The 21,237-nt window shown below is 36.5% G+C and overlaps 1 protein-coding gene across 3 annotated transcripts in view; it reads right to left on the bottom strand.

Moving 5' to 3' along the window:
• The window catches only part of LOC126298067 (chloride channel protein 2), a 471,803-nt gene that overhangs the window by 43,206 nt on the left and 407,360 nt on the right, over nt 1-21,237 (bottom strand). For all 3 annotated transcript variants that reach the window (XM_049989387.1, XM_049989386.1, XM_049989385.1), the window contains exon 12: nt 6,997-7,112. In XM_049989387.1, the coding sequence (XP_049845344.1) occupies nt 6,997-7,112 (116 nt within the window). The remainder of the gene's footprint in view (nt 1-6,996; nt 7,113-21,237) is intronic.

The following is a 21,237-nucleotide window of genomic DNA, read 5'->3' as shown; positions in this document are numbered from 1 at the left end:
AGAGATACTGAGAAGAATTGCCCATTCCATGTTTCTATAGGTGGTCTGAAAGACATAAATGAAGTGACACCAAGTACTGCAATCTGGCTGTCAAACTTAAATCTTAATTTGTAAATAAATTATATGTGTATATGCATATGTTCTGTAATTCCAAATGACAAAAGTATTAATAGTACTAGTGATAATAATAATAATAATAATAATAATAACAATAATAATAATAATCCATACTGCTTGCCATATAATTTCTATTTTCATTGTCAGCCTCCAATCCCTTGAACAGTTTTCCATGTTTTATGTACAGTAAATTCATGTTGTTATTCATCCACTATACATGCTTGTTTTGCAGGTATACTTCCATCATTTATCCTGAGTGTTTAACTCCATTATTTTCCTACAACTGTCTACCTCAGTAACCATTCCCCAACATGCACGGATTTCTCTCACTAAAACCACATCTCATTCCTAATGAATTACTGCTCCACTTAACTGTGTCAGTTCAGGAAAGCACCTCTGCCCCTTCCCACTCTTCCTCTTTGTTCCCCTCAGCCAGGCCACCTAACACAAACACTCACCCTGGTTGGGCTGCACCACCAGGATAATGTAGCTGCAAGTGTATATGTGTAAGGATATTTTCATCAGTTTATTATCTCTCAGCAAGGATGTTATCTGAAAATTTAACCACAAGTCAGTCCTCTTTATATGACTGTCTATTGCTTAAAACCTCAACAATAAGGTAAGTGATTGTAACATAACAGGTGAAACTGTGCACCTGAAACAGAGTCATCCACATATACATAAAGTTATTAATTTCTGCTTGGGTAATTTGTACTGATATTTCATTTTCTATGTTCATTTAATAATAAATTTCTATATTAATAACTGTAGAAGAATTTGAATAACATAATGCAAAATGGGCAAGAAAGAATAAAGTAGTTGTATTGATTAGTGATTGCTGGTATGGTTTGTGCAGTATATTACAAATAAAAATAATTGCAATTAAAAAATATAATAGTACGGGATAGAATAAGTGTGCAGAATTGTGTAATATATTTAGTTTAAGTATTTGTATATTGTGAAAAGTGTTTGTTTGCAAACGAATGATGGTCAGGTGTATGGATGTTAATCTGAGTAGAGCAGTGTCACTTGACAAAATGCAGGATAGAGATGCAAGGCAGAGATCATGGGCTTTGGTGTGCTGGGAGCCATGCAGGTAAGGTGAGCTAGAACGGCCTGGGGCCATACTTGTTTTGATTCTGAGGCAAGATCAGACCTATATGACTGTTCAGAAGCTAGTCTTTGATTTATAAGTTTTTGAACTGTGAACGTAGTGGAATTATGGTGACCGTGCTGTAGTGAACTGTTTATTGCCTGCCACTGCTTTGCTAAAACTACATACATATTTGATTGGTCCATTGTGTATAGGACCATCATCATAGCTAAGGAAGTTTCTATGAATAAAGCAATGATATAAGTCTAACATGTGAAAAAACTGTGAAAGTCGTCAGCAAACAAATATACAAATTATAAAAGTAGTGGGGTACCAAACTGGGGACTGTAGAATCTTAATTTGGGGGACAAATTGAAGCACAGGAGAAGAAGTGCAGGAACTCCACACAAAAGCTAAACTAGATTCGGTCATTAAAATTGGTAATGAAAAATTACAAGGGGAGATAGAAATTATTCAAGGAAAGATAGACAATCTGAAGGAAACCATAAGTAATGTAGCACCTGGGCAGGCAGATATGATAGGGAGTGGCAATTGGTAGTAATACAGGGTGCGGCAGCATTCATAGCATAATTTGACTTGCGTAGTACAATAATGTACTGCAGGAATGCATGCCAACTCGTGCCACATTCATGTACTAATGAGCTACCATTTCAAGTGTCACAGTGATATGGAGAGGTGGAGTGCACAGCACCGTGCCTTTGCTGTTGAAAGTTACTTCAAGAATAACGAATATGTTATTGCTACCCAGCGTCTATTTCAGCAACATTTCAACTTGGGACATCATGGGAAAGTTCCAGATGGACAGACCATTGTGAGGTGGGTATGTGCATTTTGAACAACAGGTTCTGTTTGCAATGGGAAACCGGGAAGAAGTGAAAGAACTGTGCAGACACTAGAAGCCGTGGAAGATGTTCGTGCTGCACTACTGCATAGCCCAAAAAGATCAGCTTGTCGTCATGCGCAAACTGTGCATATGTCCAATTGCTCAATAAGGAGAATATTGCATGAAGATCTCCATTTTCACCCATATAAGCTGCAGATTCTTCAGGAAATTAGATCTCACGATTGGGTTTCACGTGAAACATTCTGCTTAATCATGCGTAATCTCCTTCGCCAAAATCCACAAATGTTGCATACCATCCTGATGTCAGATGACACTCGTTTTGTGTTATGTTGTTGAGTGAATAAACAGAATATGCATTATTGAAGTGATGTAAACCTACATGAACTGCACATCAAGCCCTTGGACAGTTCTTGAATCACAGTGTGTTGTGGAGCTGATTCCTTTGGGATTATTGGCCCTTAGTTCTTTGAGGATGACAGCAGTGTGGCTGTAACTGTTACCAGTGAACGCTGCCTAAATATGCTGCAAGACTTCATTCTTCCCCAATTAGGTATGGTTGATGTGGATGTAGAACAATTATAGTTTCAACAAGACAGAGCGCCCTCACATACAGCCAGAATTTGCATGGATTTCTTGCGACAGGCATTTCCTGGTAGAGCAATTTCTCGTTTTTGTGACATTTCCTGGCCGCCTCATTCACCTGACCTTTCACGTGCAAACGTTTTCCTTTGGGGCTACCTGAAGCAAGAAGTGTTCCACACACATTGTGGCACCATTCCTGAGTTGAAGGATCGCATCAGAACTGCCATCGCAATGTCCCAGGGAATACATTACGCAAGTTATGGAAAGCTTCGAACGCCACCTAGATGAATGTGTTGTGCAGAGGGGGCATCATTTGACAGGAGTCATATTCAAAGAGTAATCCGCGCAATGGAAAATGACTTACACATGAGTAAATGGCATACCTTTAACTATTAATTGACATAATGGTGTGTTTTAATATCCTAGTATCAACACTGCCACACCCTGTATAAAGCCATTCAGTGATAAAATAGGTACCATGCACTAGATTTCTTGGCTAAGTGCAAAAATAGCTTTATAACAGGGATGAGTGAGGAGGCAAAAGTAAAGTTTGTAAAGAGACAGCTGGAGGGACCAGCTCAGACTTGGGCTAACCAACTTGCTGATGAATTTGTAGACTATAAGAAATTTGAAGTAAAATTCTTGCATAAATGTTGGGGACAGGCAAAGCAATTAAGATTGGAAAATGACTTTTTAAATAGGCCAAATTGCAGAAGTGGTAGAGAAACTATGAGAGAATTTTGTGTGAGGGAACTCAGCAAACTAATACATTTAGATACACCATTAGGGATACTAACGGAAATATCAACATTAAAAAGAAGGCCGCCAGAGAACTTGCAATGGGATATAATGCACAGCTCTACTGATTCAGTGGAAGTGTTTTTTGAATTTTGTTGAGAATGTGGACAGGGCACTGTGTTATTAACCAAAATTGGTAGAATACAAGGAAAGTAGCACAAATCAGAGAAATGGTAATAATTATGGAAATAATTTTCATAACAATGTGAACAGGTGTTCAAGAACTAGAAATCGGCAGAGTGACAATGACAGGGACTGGAGAAACAGGCAGGAGAGAGAATAAAGAAACCATTTGGTCTCTGGAATGTGACTGAGTTGTGCTGTATGTTGGCAAGTGATATGGTAGTAATAAAAGGAGAAATTTCTGTTCCAGTATATTAGTTATATATGTGTAATAGGTTAAGCATATTGGGAGATTATTATGTATATTGGCTTATTGTTGTGTGCACACTTGTAAGAAATTTTGGAGGAATTATGGTCTCTGTTGGGTAAATATAATTGTTATTTTTGGGGGTTTGTTCAGTATTTGTAGCCAGGAATAATATTGAGGTGTGGAAAGACAACTTGTGGGGACAATAGGTTGATTTCTAATATGGCAAGAAAACTTGCACCTGGAGTTTGAGGCACATGCATGGGGGTGGTGCAGGTTGTGAGCTGGCCAAGAATTAAATAAATAAATAATTAAATAAATAAAAAGTCTCAGCAATGGAAAATATCTATAATTTGAAAAAAAATGGTGATGGAATTATAACCAGAAATTATATGCAATGAACTGGTAATTACTGTTTGCTGGGTGAAGTAGCACATAATTTACCTGTTTAAGTTACTGTTTATGGACTATGAAGTCTGCAGGGGTGATTAGGTTCTGAGATTGATTCACAAGGAGTTTGCATTTGTATGAAGTTTATTCGTGTACTTTGTTCAGTGTTTCAAGATCTTTCACTTGTGAACTGATACAGTGAACACATCATAAACCAAGGACGATTTCAATAGCCTGATTGCTGGGAAGCCACGGGATCATAGTTACAGGCAACTTTTGATTTTGGTCATTTGTTTGACATTTGTCACATTATGGCTTGGCTGATGAGAGGAGTACAATGCACTGGTGGCTGTACTATAATGTGAGACACATGGTCTGCTGTTGCAGAGATGGAGATGGGACTCAAGGAGGAGGTACTTGCTGTGGCAACAACTGAACAACTGCAGTGAGTGCATACTCAGTGAAGTGATTTATAATGACAGGGAGAACTGCAGATAGGCAATTCCATTTAAATTGATTTCATTGATGCCTTTAGAGACCAATTATTGAAATTATTAATGTGTTTAAAATCTAGAGATCACTTATGGTTTAGATGTATAGTTGCTTACACATATCTTATTTCAATGCCAAAATCTTTGTTTCGTGAAGTTACTAGTAGCCATCAAGAGGTAATGTCTTCATGAAGTGGAGGTATGTAACATAACAGGTGAAACTGTGCACTTAAAACAGAGTCATCCACATATACAGAAAGCTATTAGCTTCAGTGTGGGTAGTTTGTACCAATACTTTGTTTCCTATGTTCATTTAATAATAAATTTCTGTATTAATAATTGTAGAAGGATTTGAAGAACATAATGCAAAACACGCAAGGAAGAATAAAGTAGTTGTTTTGACTAGCAATTGCTGGTACAGTTCGTGCAATATATTAAAAATAAAAATAATTGCAGTAAGAAAATATAATAGTATGGGATAGGATAAATAAACAGAATTGTGTACTGTATTTGGTTTAAGTATTTGTATATTGTGAAAAGTGTTTGTTTGTAAACAAATGATGGTGAGGTATATTTGAGTAGAGCAGTGTCACAAGACAAATCGCAGGGCAGAGATGCAAGGCAGAGATCATGGGCTTTGGTGTGCTGGGAGCCATGCAGGCAAGGTGGATTAGAATGGCCTGGGACCACATGAGTTTTGATTCTGAGGCAGGATCAGGCCTATAGGACTGTTTAGAAGTTAGTCTTTGGTTTATAAGTTTGTGAGCTGTGAACATTGTGGAATTATGGTGACTGTGATGTAGTGAACTGTTAATTGCCTGCCACTGCTGTGCTAAAACTATTCACAGGTTCGATTGGACCATTGTGTATAGGACCATCATTCATAGCTAAGCAAGTTTCTATGAATAAAGCAACAATATAAGTCTAATGTCTGCTAAACATACATTAGTATCCTTAATTCTTAATTTCATTGCTCCATTTACTCTTACAAATCTGTACTTCACGGACTGAGCACATAGGCCACCTTAAGAATGATTTATGTAGGGGCATAAAGCAATGGTGTGCAACAAAACCCCTGTGCAGAGGAGCCATTTAACAGGCTGGGCGCTCGCCCTCTGCTCGACTTCAAGCAGCAGTAGTTAGTGCTAACCACTGGTAATGTTGCATGATTACCTTTATTCTTCCCATTACAATAGTTCAGGGAAAATGTGTTTGGTACTGCTTGTGAATATTATATGTCATATGTGACAACTGAGAAATAAAATCTTTAAATTATGTACCAATATGTTCACTCCAACTGTGTTACAATCATTTTAAAAAGATCAGTTTGTGTTAAGCACAATTTTGAAAACACTATTCGTCACAATAAATACTTCTTTATATTATACCCTGAATTATAAATATATGTGATTGTATAGGATCTCATAACATTATATATTTTTATCAGTTGAACAATCCTCTCATGTCACACTTGTTATTAACTTCGTCGTTTTTTAATAACACTTAGAAATATACTGAGGGCTTAACAAATAAATGGCCGGCTACTGGTGGCTGAGCGGTTCTGGCGCTACAGTCTGGAACCGCGTGACCGCTACGGTCGCAGGTTCGAATCCTGCCTCGGGCATGGATGTGTATGTTGTCCTTAGGTTAGTTAGGTTTAAGTACTTCTAAGTTCTAGGGGGCTTATGACCTCAGCAGTTGAGTCCCATAGTGCTCAGAGCCATTTTTTAACAAATAAATAGGTATACTCTTTCATCCCTACATTGTGTCAGTTATTCTATTTCATGCAGAGGGATATAACAAGAGAATGTATGTGAAAAAATCAGAATTTGCCTTTCAAAGGCTTACTTTGCTATGCTAAATCTTAGTCAGCAGCTTGACATAATAGGTACTTAGATGTATCAACTGTAGATTTAAACTGACTATTGTACATTTAAGCACAAATAAAAACTTACAGATTGTCTATCATGTAATGAAGCAGTTATTTTTCCACTGTAAATTATTGAGAGAATCTTGAATGAGCATTTTATTTTTCTGGGTATATTTGTACTTATGTTTATCTCTCAGTTCAAAACAACCCTGGGTATTAGTGTGACAAATTTTCTGCCCTTACATTTTTATAAATTTCCTTCCCCCCATTTTTACTGTTGTTTGCAGATACATATTTGCATAAAAAAATTTTCAGTTTACTTAATCATATTTTATTTGCCAGTTCATTTTAGTTCATCTTTTATTTTCATTTCAGAGCCATAAAAGCATGTATGAAAATTGACTTCATTAGAATCCTTACCATGATTGGAATGATATGAGTTACTTGTCCTGTCAGTTCAAATACTATAACTGATACGGAAATTGTGTGAGTAACAGCACCAGAAAATGCTGCAGCTCCTACAGTGGCATAACCACCTGCAAATAAAACAATATTACATTAGTTGTGAGAATGTTCTTATTTCAACTTATATGAACACATTTCTTCAAAATCTCACCATGTCTAACGAGACTACTTGTGCATCTGCATTATATTAAACATTACATGTTTTTTGGACAATGCGCACACAACAGTCATAGAAAGAAAGATAACAAATGTATAGGCCTATTAGGAATTGAGCTGTTCTGGGGTCATGATCGGCCACACCTTGATGGAGCTGTGAGGCGAATCAATGTTGGGTTAGGAATGGCTCAGGGGCAGCCAACTTTGCTCGTGTTTCTCTGGTGCCTGTTGGGACTATCAACACATGAGGTTTCACTAGGCATGGCCTACACCTAAAGAGGACTGGGAAGGGAAGATTGGTACAGCTGATTCATGAAAGTATAGGGGGTGGACCTCGGGCCACACATGGTCAAATACATGTTGTCATGGCTAGAAAAAGTAAGTCTTTTTTAGGATAAATCCAGACAACAGGTTCCCCTGCCTAAAGACTATTTCCAGCACTTTAAAAAAATACTGAAACAATCACCCACAAGACAAATTTTAACACTCCAAATATCACAAATACCAGATGTTACAAAGAAAAACAAACAATTGGAAAGAGTAACATGGGGCATTTCACAGACTTAAAAATCCTCCATCAAAACATGCAATCAATAAAAAATAAAATACAACTATTAGATGTTGAGCTCCAATCTTTGAACTACACAGTAGTTTGTGTTACTGAGCACTGGCGTAGAGAGACAGAAATACAACATGTAGTCCTATCATCATATGAAAGGGCAAACTATTACTGCAGAACTGCTTCAAGGGGAGGAGGATCATGCATTTATATCAGAAAAGAAACACAATTCAAATCAAGTCATGACCTCAGTAAAGCAAGTGAAGACAAACACTTTGAAATATCTGCTATTGAATTAACAGGGCTTGATGTCACCATAAAATTAATCATTTTATGTGTGTATAGATCTCCCAGTGGTAGTCTTTTCAATAAATTAACAGAAGTTCTAGATAATGTCTCAAGTACAAAGGTCAACATAATTCTGTGTAGAGACAGTAACATCAACACTAATACCATAAATGAATCCAGCGGCACCCTCATAAACATCCTTGAGAGTTTTGGCATGTCCCTATTGGTCAATAGTGCAACAAGGGTTACTACAATGACTGCATCAGTAATTGACCAGGTGGCCACAAGTACGGACAGGGAAAACTGTGATGTAGCTGTATAAGATCTCAGACTATCAGACCATCTCTGTCAAATAACAACAGTAAAATCAGGCATCGAATCATTCCCTAAACTACAACTCTACAAATGACATCTATCATAAATATACATAAAAGATTTTTCAAAGAACTAGCAAAACAAAGCTGGGATGAAGGGTATAAGGAAACCAATGTGAATATGAAATTCTCTAAATTCTCCACATTATTTAAATTGAACTTTGAAAAGGCATTTCCAAAAGTGTGCATGTCTATATCAACACCTCACAAAACAGATGGATAACAGCAGGTATTAAGAAGTCCTCCCATCACTTAAATACCTCTGTTCCCTGAAAAAGAGTTGCAATGTTCCAGAATTCTTAAATTTCTATCATTGATAGAAAAAGATCTATATGAAGGTACTGATTGCTGCAAAAAAGACATTTAATGAAAAAATAATATATAATACAGAGAATAAAAGCAAAGCAGTCTGGAATGTAATAAAAAAGGAAACAGGGAGAGACAAAGAACCACAGAATAACATAGCGCTAAGGGAGGGGGATAAGGCAATAAATGATCCACAACACTTAGAAAACTATGTAAATGGGCATTCTTCAAGTATTGTAGAGAAGTTACAGCAAAAATCCCCCCCCCCCCCCCCAAAAAAAAATATAACACCTGTAAATAATGTTGCACTAAATACAATGATGTTACTTCCAACCACAGAGAATCAAGTCAATAAAACTGTTCAAAAACTAAAAAATAAAACATCAGTAGTCTTATATGAAGTACCAATGTGTGTACTGAAACAATGCATAGAGATTATACAAGGCCCCTTAACAAATACACAGAATGAATCCTTCACAACAGGGACATATCCAGAGCAGTTAAAACAGGCTTAAGGAAGGTAATGCAGAAGACGTAGAAAATTACCGGCCCATTTCCGTGCTGTCACCGTTCTTAAAAATAATAGAAGCAATTATGAAAGACAGCCATAGTAGAATTCACAAAGGTTGTACTTGATGCTCCTGACAAAGATGAGTGGATCTTTCTAAGGCCTTTGATACAGTTGACCACAAGATTCCATTAAATAAATTAGAGGCATTAGGAATAAGAGGGGTAGCTAATGACTGGTTTTGATCATACCTAACAGATAGGGTACAAAGAGTAGAGATAACACGTACTTCAAATACATCCAAACATTTAGTAAAATGCTTATCAGAACCAAAATACATTAATATAGGGATTCTCCAATGTAGCATATTGGGACAAATACTATTCCTGATATACATCAATGACATTCCCAGTAGTGTTACTCATGGTGAAAAAATTCTCTTCGCTGATGACAGCAATATTATAGTCACTGAGAAAACAATGCCATGAGCTTCAGTTTGAAGAGGGAAAATGACAATGTTAAATTAAGTGTAGGTGGCACCTCTATACACTGTGTAACAAATGCAGAATTTCAAGGAATGAATATTGATTCTCAGTTGAAGTGGTGTGAACACACAAAGATACTTGCAATCAGAATGTCTTAAGTATGTTATGCCTTTAGAATCCTATCATCAGTGTGTAACATGCAGTGTTTTTTAGTTACATACTATTCATATGTAAACTCAATTCTTACCTATGGCAGTATTTTTTGGGAAACAAATGCACAAAACATGAACACAATTTTCTAACTCCAGAAAAGAGCCATAACCAAAAATGTTAGTCAAGCTTACTGTAAAGATTTGTTCAAAACACTGGGAATTTTAACTGCTCCATGTGAATACATTTACCAGTCAGTTGTACAAATCAAAAATAACATTAGTTATTACTGCATGAACAGTTTGTTCATGACCATCGAACAAGAGCTATAGTCACCTTACACTTGCCAAGAAAAAAATAAACATAAAACTAAAAAAAAAGCATTTTCTACCAAGGAATAAACCTGTACAATAAATTACCAAAAGAGATAAAATAAATTGTGAAAATACACTTGTTTAAAAAAGGCAGCTAAAAAGTACCTGTTATGCAATACATTTTATACATTGATAAAACAGATAATGTAGCTGCAGGACACTTTCATAATGGCATCTGGATATGATTTATGTTACAAGCAATGTGCCATCATTGAATTTCTCACTGCAGAGAAGGCAACTGTGGGGAATATTCATAAATGCTTGTGCAAAGCCTATGGAGTGTCTGCTGTCAATAGAAGTATAGTTAGTCGTTGGACACAGAGGATAAGGTCATTAGAAGGCAGTTCGGCAGAGTTAGATGATTTGCTGCGGTCAGGGAGACCATTCATCGTTGTCACGCCTGACATGTTGCAGTAAGCTGATGTTGTCATTCATGAGGACAGACGCATTATGACAAGACAGTTAGTGCTGCACCTGTCAATCAGTAAAGGAAATGTGGATGCAATTATCAGCACTTTTGGATATGCAAAAGTGTGTGCAATATGGGTCATATGGTGTCTAATGGTAGGTCACAAATTGCACAGAAAAACCATTTGTCTTGATTTGTTGCAACATTTTGAAGCTGTGGGGGAGGCATTGTCATGGATCATGCCAGGTGATGAACCATGGGTTCACTGTTTTGAGCTGGAAACAAAACAACAGTCAATGGAATGGTGCCATTCCCACTCCCCACAGAAGAAAAAATTCAAAGCAACTGCTTCCACTGGTAAGATCATGATCACTGTGTTCTAGGACTGTGAAGGTGTGATTTTCATTAATGTGATGCCAAGAGGAGGTACCATTAATTCAGAAGCATATGTCAACACATTAACACAACTCAAGATGCTCTTCTGATGATTTCAGTGCCACAGATATCCAGGAGATGTTTTTCTGCAAAACAATAACGCTCGGCCCACACAAGTTTGAGGACTGCTGAACAAAATGCAAAATAGGGTTGGACAGTGTTGCCTCATCTACCCTACAGCCCTGACCTAGCCCCTTGTTTGGGCCATTAAAAGATGCCATTAGTGGAAGACATTTTTGCCACCAGGGCAAGGACTGATAGTGACAGGGCATACATGCACTTGTTTTGTGCTGGAGAAAGGTCTTAGAATGGCATGGAGATTATGTGGAAAAATAGGGTGTATAGATAAAATACCTTTCTTTCGTGTGTATAATTCTCATTATATTCAATAAAGAATTGTTGAAGAAAAAATGCAGTGAATTACTTTCTGGGCAACCTTCATATTAAAGATGTCCCAACAGTATACATAATCATCTTTACACTGATGGCATATGACATAACATGTATGTAGTGAATAAAAAGTATTGATACCAATGTTTCAACTAATGAAAATTTCAGTCACCACTTCTTAAATATTACGATATTATAAGTTATTTTTGCCCATTTCTCTCTGGTTCCAACAAAAGGTTTTATAATATTAGTCACTTATGCTACAGAAAAACTATCCCTCTAGAAGAATACCATGACAAATACAGCTAAAAACCATGGAAAGATCTAAAAAAACACTACAGAGTTTCTCCTCTTCTTCCAAAACCTCGATGACATGTATTATCAATAGCAGAGGGATTGTAGCATGTATGGATACATATAATACATGAGACATATATAGATACATATAATACAGTAGATTTTAAATGTTTATCTTTTCTAATAAGTGAATAACAGCCCATCCCATTAAATTTCGCACATAGCTGTAAAAAATGAGACATTTTTTTAGGAAAAGAAAGTAGCTGCACAACATTCTGGACATGGTCAGATATTTTTTTATGGAAACATGTGGATCCTTGCACTTTCCTACTACTAAGAATATTATAGAAAACAAGCATTCAATACTGTTGTATGAAGGATGAAAATGGCAGACCGCCAAAAATGAGCCCTCTTAAGTTGTGTTGCCATGACTACATGGTATTTTCCATGAGATGAATCGAGACTGTTGTGCAAGGAATTAGAAGCTATAATTCTCTGTGTCACAAATTTGTTTATGATTTGTAATGTAATGCTTGAGAGAAGTACATGCAAAACATTCAAAACAGTAGGTGTGAAATGGCTTATAGCAGAGAAAATAAAGAATCTACATGCTCTTAAGCCTGCAAAACATCTGTAAATATAAAAATTAAACGAGTAATTTAATCATGTTTTTCAGTTTGTTAATGACATATGTAGTGCTTAGCATTTTATTAATAAACAACTTGGTATGAATTGCACATAGCTTTCCAATAGTGATTCCACATGAGGCAACATTTTTATCAAAGACTTCATTCCATCTTATAAATAACTTGAATAAGCAATTGGTCATAAGTTAACTTTGAGAAATGTGACTCTTAATGAAAGCACTAAAGAAAACAGTATATTTACAAACATTTGTGCAGGTCTGTGCAGCTTAGTAGAATGTGAATAATGTTAGTAGACATTACAAAATTTATCAATCAGTCTTTAATTATAATGCCTATTGTTTTGGACAGAACAGATTTAAACAGGATGATTGTAACAGAAACTGTCTTATGCTATGACACAGGAGAGAAAGAAAATTTACATTATCAGCTTAAGAACTTAGCAGTAGTAAAAACACGTGTTTTCTTCTGGAACAGATAAGATGTTTGAGAGGCAATGAATCTCTATTTAAAGCTAAATTAAAGAAATATTTATTGGATATGGCTGTCTACTCATTAGGAAAGTTCTATGTGTAAAAAAGGGACTTTTATTTAGAAATAAATAAATAATTTCCTATGACAAATTATTCAACTGTAATAGACAAATTACTTTATTTATTATCAGATGATTGTCTTTTATAGTGTTAATGTAGTGATTTTTTTAATTTTTCAAAAACAGGAATCAAGAATGTAAATCATGATTGTTTTGCAACTACCTTTGTGTTTGACTTGTTTCACATCTTGTGTGACATGCTCACAGTTTGAGAGCAACAGAACATGAAATAAATGAAATAGTTTTTAGACTATAATTTCCTGGAACATTTCTTTCCCCTCATGTAAATATTTACATAACCTTGCTCCTTTTTAAGTATTTTGGAAATCTTCCTTCATTCATTGTGAGAGTTATCACAAATATCATAGAATGTACAAAACATTTAGAGTAGTTTTTAACTATTTTTGCTGATATTCCACCTAATCCCTTTGTGTTACTTTAGACTGATCCAATAATGATTACAAATTACAATTCATCTGTCAGCAAGAGGAACGAACAGTTACTGACAAAAATAGAATTTTTCATGCTTTTTGATACTGCTGCATTTTGTTTTAGAAGTTTCTCAGTTAGGTCTTTGTAGTGCTGATTGAAACTAGTGCGTACTTTGAAAGGACCAGTAATTTGTTTCTCCTCTCTTTTCAGTATCATTTTGTCTTCCCTAAAACATGAGATCCTTTTCTGTTTGCATTATGAAGGTGTAGACTATCTTACGAAGAGACCAAACACCAAATGGATTTTTGTAATTTTTTATATTTCCAGTATGTGAAATTCAGGACTCAAATATCAATCCTCCAGAGCATTTAGATGTAACTCTCAAAATTTCTCAAGAAAACTGGCTTTGATGTTTTCTGGTCAACTTTAATACGCTTAAGTAATTTCAGTTTTTCAATGTGGTGTGTGGCACCTGCCACTTGGGAGGGGGGGGGGGGGGGGAGGCTAGTTTTATTCCATGGTGTGTTCCACAAGTTATAAACAAAGGTGAATGTTCTACAAGCATTTCCATGAAATTCAAAATACACAAAGATGAAAAGAAAAATCAGTAGTGTTTGAGACATTTTTTCGTTTTTTTTTTCATTCAGTTCTAATATTTACCTCACTTAAATCCAAAATTTAACAATATATGATAATTAACACATATGTAACTGTTATTTTTATGAAAAATGAATAACTTCTTATTTCTAATTATGCATCACACAAAAAATCAATTTTTCTTTGCAAACATAAATCTTAATTTCCAATTTATTTATTTATTTAGCCATCTGTGGACATTTTAAAATGTATGGATGTTGTCATTTTGTGTACATTCATATATCTATACAGTTTGTTGTTACATGTGGTTAAACATTGTGACATATAAGTTATTTACAATGCTTTTTGCTCCTTATTGAAATGTTGCATATAGTTAAATATTGTGAAACAAAAGTTACTTAAAGGAATTCACTTACAGTGTAAAAGCAGTGTTCTTGCAAAAACAATTTATGATTTTTCCTAAAGTGGTACATGTAATTGGTTTCTTTTACTTTCTGTGGCAGTTTATTATACAGTTTTACACCTTCATACAAGAAGCTGTATTGAGTCTTATGTTTATTCTTCCTGTCTAGGTGAAGACAGTGACTTGTTCTTGTACTATGGTTATGAAAACTACTATTTGTGCTATAATTTTCTATATTTTTCTTGATGTACACTATGGTTTGGAATATAAATTCACAAGGAACAGTTAGAATTGCTAATGTTTTGAAAAGTTCTCTGCAGAGGGCCTACTTACTGCTTTTCGTTATAATTCTTACTGTTCTCTTTTGCTGTTTGTAAATTTTGAGCACTGTTTCCCCAGAAAATAATACCATAACTGATTACTGAATTAGCATAACTAAAGTATACAGTTCTCAAACATTCATTACTGCATGTGGATACAAGGACTCTAAGTGCATAACATGTTGTGGATATGTTTTTTGAGAGTTTCATAGCATGTTCATTCCACTTCATTTGGCTGCCAATGTGCAACCCTAAGAATTTTGTTGTAGGTACATCATCTATGGAGATATTATCTAGTTTTAAATTTAAGGTATTCTATTTTATGTTGATTCTAAAGCATCTTGTACTTGTTTTCTTTATGTTGAAAGTTACTTTGTTTTCATGAGACAATTTGTGAACGTCCCTCAGCACTTCAGTAGAATTTTCCAGCATTTGTGCTGGTGTCTTACTGGTGATTACTATGTTGCTGTCATCAGCAAACAATATCTTCTCTTCATGGCTGATATGTTGTGGGAAATCATTTATATACACCAGTAACAATACTGGTCCCAGTACAATTCCTTGAGGGACCCCAATATTAATATATTGTGGATCAGATATATGTTTCTAAATGTACTTTGATCCACTGGAGACATGTGTGATCTCTACTGACTGTTCTCGGTTTTCTAGATATGAACGAAACCATTCCCCTTACTCCTAGTGCCTCTAACTTATGCGACATCTTCTGGTGGTCAACTGTATCAAATGCCTTAGGCAGGCGTAGGAAAAGGCCAGTTACATGGCTGTTCTCATCCAGTACTTCTAAAACAGGTTTTGTAAATTGTGCTATTGCAGATTCTGTACCTCTACCAGGCCTGAAACCATGCTGGCCATTGCAATGGAGGTTGAATTTACTTAGATAGCTCATAAACCTGTTTTTCATGATTGTTTCTATCACTTTGGAAAAGCATTGTCAGGGAAGCTACCAGTTTTGAAGGATTCATTTATGATTTCTGTTAGTGGAGCTTTGATACCATTTAGGAATTTTTTCAGCACACACATTGGGATTTCATCTAAACCTGCTGAGTTTTTGTTCTTTAATTGCCTTACAACATTGCATACTTCCTCCTCAGTAGTTGGAAGCAATGCCATTGAGTTTGCTATATGCTTAATTTGAATCTGTCAGGAAACAAATCCTGGGCCCCCCACAGGGCACACCTACCCTGTGGTGGGTCCTGGGTTTGATACCTGACAGATTACTGAATGCATTATACTATACAGTTATGCTGCTTGCTGAATAAATAACCTAACTTTAGCCTCTTAGAGATCGTCAGAAAATTTCAAAGTTGATTTTCTCAAGAATTTTTGAGAGTTGCATCTGACTGCTTTGGTAAATGGTACTCGAGTTCTGAACGTCACATACCATTAATAGTGAAAAAAATACAAAAATCAGATCACCTTCTTGTCTTCTTGTTACAGATGTGAGAATGTCTAGTGATTGATATCCAGCTTTAACTTCTCTCAGTATTTTACTGTGTGCTTTTTGACTTATGCCCAAATCTCTCTCTGATGAGCCACACTTTCTCTCTCCATTAAATTTTTATACATTTCATTCACTTTTTCTCTAGTATTTATAATTTACAGTGTAATCCATTCCCTGTTGCATTTACCACTAATAGTCCTGTGTACCTCTGGGCAAGCTACATTCACCACCAAAGGTTTCTTATTTTTTCTCTGACTTGTCCCCACACATGTATTGCTCAAGTTTTCTGATTCGTGTAACAAAGTTAAATTTCATGGTTTAGTTTATCCTAGATATACTTCTGTTTTGTCCTATTTATTTCCAGCAAAGTACTTAAAGCTTGTTCCCCACAGATAAGTAGAATTCTCAGCCACGTATGTAATAGCTCTTTGGAGCAGGGTGTTTTCCCTGATAGACTGAAATATGCCATTGTAAAACCATTGCATAAAAAGGGGGATATGTCGGATGTCAACAACTACCGCCCAATCTCTCTTCTGACAGCTCTATCAAAAATTTTTGAGAAAGTAATGTATTCAAGAGTAGCCTCCCATATTTGTAAAAATAAAGTACTAACAAAATGTCAGTTTGGTTTTCAGAAAGGCTTTTCAACAGAAAATGCTATATATGCTTTCACTGATCAAATATTAAATGCTCTGAATAACCGGACATCACCCATTGGTATTTTTTGTGATCTCTCAAAGGCCTTTGATTGTGTAAATCATGGAATTCTTTTAGATAAGCTAAATCATTATGGTTTGAGTGGGGCAGTGCACAAATGGTTTAATTCATACTTAACTGGAAGAATGCAGAAAGTTGAAATAAGTGGTTCGTGTAATGTTAAAACAGCTGATTCCTCAAACTGGGGTGCTATCAAGCACGGGGTCCCACAGGGTTCGGTCTTAGGTCCTTTACTGTTCTTGATATACATTAATGACTTACCATTCCACATTGATGAAGATGCAAAGTTAGTTCTTTTTGCTGATGATACAAGTATAGTAATAACATCCAAAAACCAAGAACTAAGTGATGTAATTGTAAATGATGTTTTTCACAAAATTATTAAGTGGTTCTCAGCAAACGGACTCTCTTTAAATTTTGATAAAACACAGTATATACAGTTCCGTACAGTAAATGGCAAAACTCCAGTAATAAATATAGAATTTGAACAGAAGTCTGTAGCTAAGGTAGAATTTTCAAAATTTTTAGGTGTGTCCATTGATGAGAGGTTAAACTGGAAGCAACACATTGATGGTCTGCTGAAACGTCTGAGTTCAGCTACGTATGCTATTAGGGTTATTGCAAATTTTGGTGATAAGAATCTCAGTAAATTAGCTTACTATGCCTACTTTCATTCACTGCTTTCGTATGGCATCATATTCTGGGGTAATTCATCGTTGAGTAGAAAAGTATTCATTGCACAAAAACGTGTAATCAGAATAATTGCTGGAGCCCACCCACGGTCATCCTGCAGACATCTATTTAAGGATCTAGGGATCCTCACAGTAACCTCACAGTATATATATTCCCTTATGAAATTTGTTGATAATAATCCAACCCAATTCAAAAGTAATAGCAGTGTGCATACCTATAACACCAGGAGAAAGGATGATCTTCACTATGCAGGGTTAAATCTGACTTTGGCACAGAAAGGGGTAAATTATGCTGCCACAAAAGTCTTTGGGCACCTACCAAACAGCATCAAAAGCCTGACAGATAGCCAACTAACATTTAAAAATAAATTAAAAGAATTTCTAGATGACAACTCCTTCTACTCATTGGCTGAATTTTTAGATATAAAGTAAGTAAAAAAAAAAAAAAAAAAAAAAAAAAAAAAAACTTAATCATTAGTGTCATGCAATATTTTGTGTAATGTAATTTCTTGTACAGACATCTTTTATTAACCTGACACGTTCCACATCATTACGAAGTGTCGTATTCATGATCTATGGAACAAGTATTAATCTAATCTAATCTAATCTAATCTAATCTATCTCAAATCATAACTCAATTATTAGGTGAAGGTGGCTCACAACAGCAGAATTTATAACCTGGACTTTTAGCCGCTCATTGAATATATTTGACAAAACATCCTCTGTTAATATGCAGGATGTACCACTATTTTTGGTCTCATTTTTACATGACAATGGAGATTATATGTCCCTGAAATGTCTGAAAAGTTTCTAGTTCAGCAACCATCTTTCATCACATCAATAATAAAGGTCTCAGTTTATTATTATACATGGAAACTGCCTCATGGCTTTATTCAGTAGCAAAACAAGTTCCAGGAAGATGCTTTTAGTTTACGATCCTGGTGAGTGATGACATATGCAGAATGTGCTTTTCACCTATGTATTTTATTTGTCTAGCAGGTACCTTCAATAACATTTTTGTGCATACGTCATATGCTAAGGAGTACAGTTCTCTAGCTTACTGTCCACATATATTGCTACTTTCCATGTTTTATGGTTAGAGCTACAATAACTGGGCATTGTGGTAGACCTATGTTACCACATCTACCATACATGTACCATGTTGGTTACGAACATATCAAAACGTGGGTGACAGACCCATCTGATTACAATTCAACTTGCCCATGCTGGTGCCTGGTGGTAGGGGTCTGGCCACCAAAGTGGCAGCACAGTCAAACAGCAATGACAGGATCAAAGTGAGGCTGGTGCATGCAACCTAAGGGCAGCAACATCTCACCAATCAGAGTAGCAATCTTTCTATTACAATCCTGGAGTGGAGGGCCTCTTCCTCATAACTTTATGATTCATTGGTCTGCTCCCTTGAATCTGGTCTTGGGACACTGGTTACTTGTTTCATCTCAGTCTAGCTATGTTCATTGATTTTATATGGGTTTCATGATGGGTGTTCCCATTAATGTGATTTGGTTAATTTATATGTAATTACTTGTATGTGTTACAACTCAAGTGTTGAAAGTACAGTTAATTATTCCCATCTTTTTTTTTTCTTTTCTTCTTCTTCTTCTTCTTCTTCTTCTCTCTCTTGTTGCAGTGGCAACAGGAGCACTCTTGGACGTTGTTTTTCAGAGTTTATTGCAACAGCAGTTGGAAAGACAGAGGCAGTTGGAAATACAGCAACAGGAACATTCAGCCATGCTGGGTAGTATTGACAGGCCCTTTAATGTGGTTTCAATCCTGGCTGACATATCCATCACCTTTCCCTGTCTACATCAAGTTGCCAAAGACAGGGAGTGTTATGAGAAATGCCTGCAGCAACACTTCACAGACTTCAAGGTCAAAGACAGTGACTCTCTTAAACCTCTCTTTCTGTCATGAATCTCTCTCCAAACATACAACCTGTTAGGGAAGTTTGTTTCTCCCCCTCCCCCTTTCAGGATCCTGCATCTCAGTCATTTGATGAAATGTGTCATTTACTGACTTCATATTATTGCAGACACTCTCATGTGGTTTCCATGAGAGTGTAGTTTTATCAGTGCAGAAAACAACCTTGCCAATCTTATTGGACTTGGGATGTGGAGCTGCAAGGTTTAAGTCACAAGTGTCATTTTGTTTCTGCTCAGTCTAAAGAATCTTCTGTGGACACAATGGTTTGGCACCATATCATTAGGGCAGCCCCAAACCCCAATAAAGAGGTCTGCCATTGAACACTGCAGTTTGAAAACCTCTCCCCTCCACCCCCTCCCTAGAAGAAATACTTAAGACAGCAGAAGCATTAGAAATTTCCTGGGCTGCAGGCCATCAGTTAGATTCCTGGGCTGGCATACCCCATGTGAGCACTCATGTTCCAGCATGCCTTCAGAGGCAGAATTCATGGCAGTGCAGTATGCCCAGCTGCTGTGTTCCACAAACACACTCAGCCACAACAGACAAACATCCACAAGCCCCTGCCTTTCTGCCCCATTGTTTTGTTTAATATGACCAGCTGCCCACCCTCAGTATTGGGCTTCTTGCCATCACTGACAAAAGAAAGGACACACAGCAATGCTGCGCAACTCTCAGTAGGCTCTGGGCTGTGACTTCGAATCCTCAAGCTGTGGACATTAATGCTGTTAACCATGCATGATGCAATTTTGCAACTGTTTGTAACAAACTGTTTATCTATGTGCATATCAATGGCACACCCCTTTGCTTCCAAGTGGATACGGGTGTGGAAGCATCCCTTCTGAACTCTTTAGCCACATCTCAGTTCCCCTCCACTGTCCCCTACTTTTTGCTGTCTTGCCAGTAATATCTGGCAATTAATTCCTATTCTCGGACAGTTTATAGCAAAGATAACACATGAGGTGGTTGTGTACTCACTGACAGTCCTTGTGGCATACAGTGCCTTTACAGAAAATTTTTTTGACACAGATATCACCAATTTGGTGCATTTAGTGTCAGACCTTGTGCTCTATCAAGATTTTCCATCCTTTTTTACCTGACCTAGGCAAGGCTACACATAATGTGGAACATATCACCGTCAAACCCACTGCACAAACGTTTTTTCATGTCCAAAATGTGCACTTGGCACTTCATGATTAAATGAAAGAAGAACTAGATAGGCTGTCATCATTGGATGTCATGGAACCTATATCATCCAGTCAATGGGCTATGCCTTTGGTGATTATTAAGAAATCAGCAGGCAAACTCTGCCTTTGGAGCGATTTTCAGGTGATTGTCAAATTGCAATCTGTAGTCGATACACAGCCCATTCCCCACCCAGAAGAACTCATGAGAGAACTGTATTTTTCAAAACTGGATTTGTCAGAAGCACATGTAAGGCTGCTGCTTGATGAAAAGTCATTTCAGCTTCTTGTTCTCAATATACCATATGGTCTCTACCAGGAAAACCATTTGGTTTCCTGAATTTCTAGCACTCCAGCTCTTTTTCAACATGATTTGCAGCAACTCAAACAGTAAATCCCTTGTTGTCTCAACCACTTTGATGACATTGTTATCAGAGGTCCCACCAACAAAGGCCATCTTCGCCACCTTTTGGCTTCCATTTCA

The sequence above is a fragment of the Schistocerca gregaria genome, chromosome X (assembly GCF_023897955.1).
Source record: "Schistocerca gregaria isolate iqSchGreg1 chromosome X, iqSchGreg1.2, whole genome shotgun sequence".
Lineage (NCBI taxonomy): Eukaryota > Metazoa > Arthropoda > Insecta > Orthoptera > Acrididae > Schistocerca > Schistocerca gregaria.
This window is presented reverse-complemented; position numbering and strand designations above follow the sequence as displayed.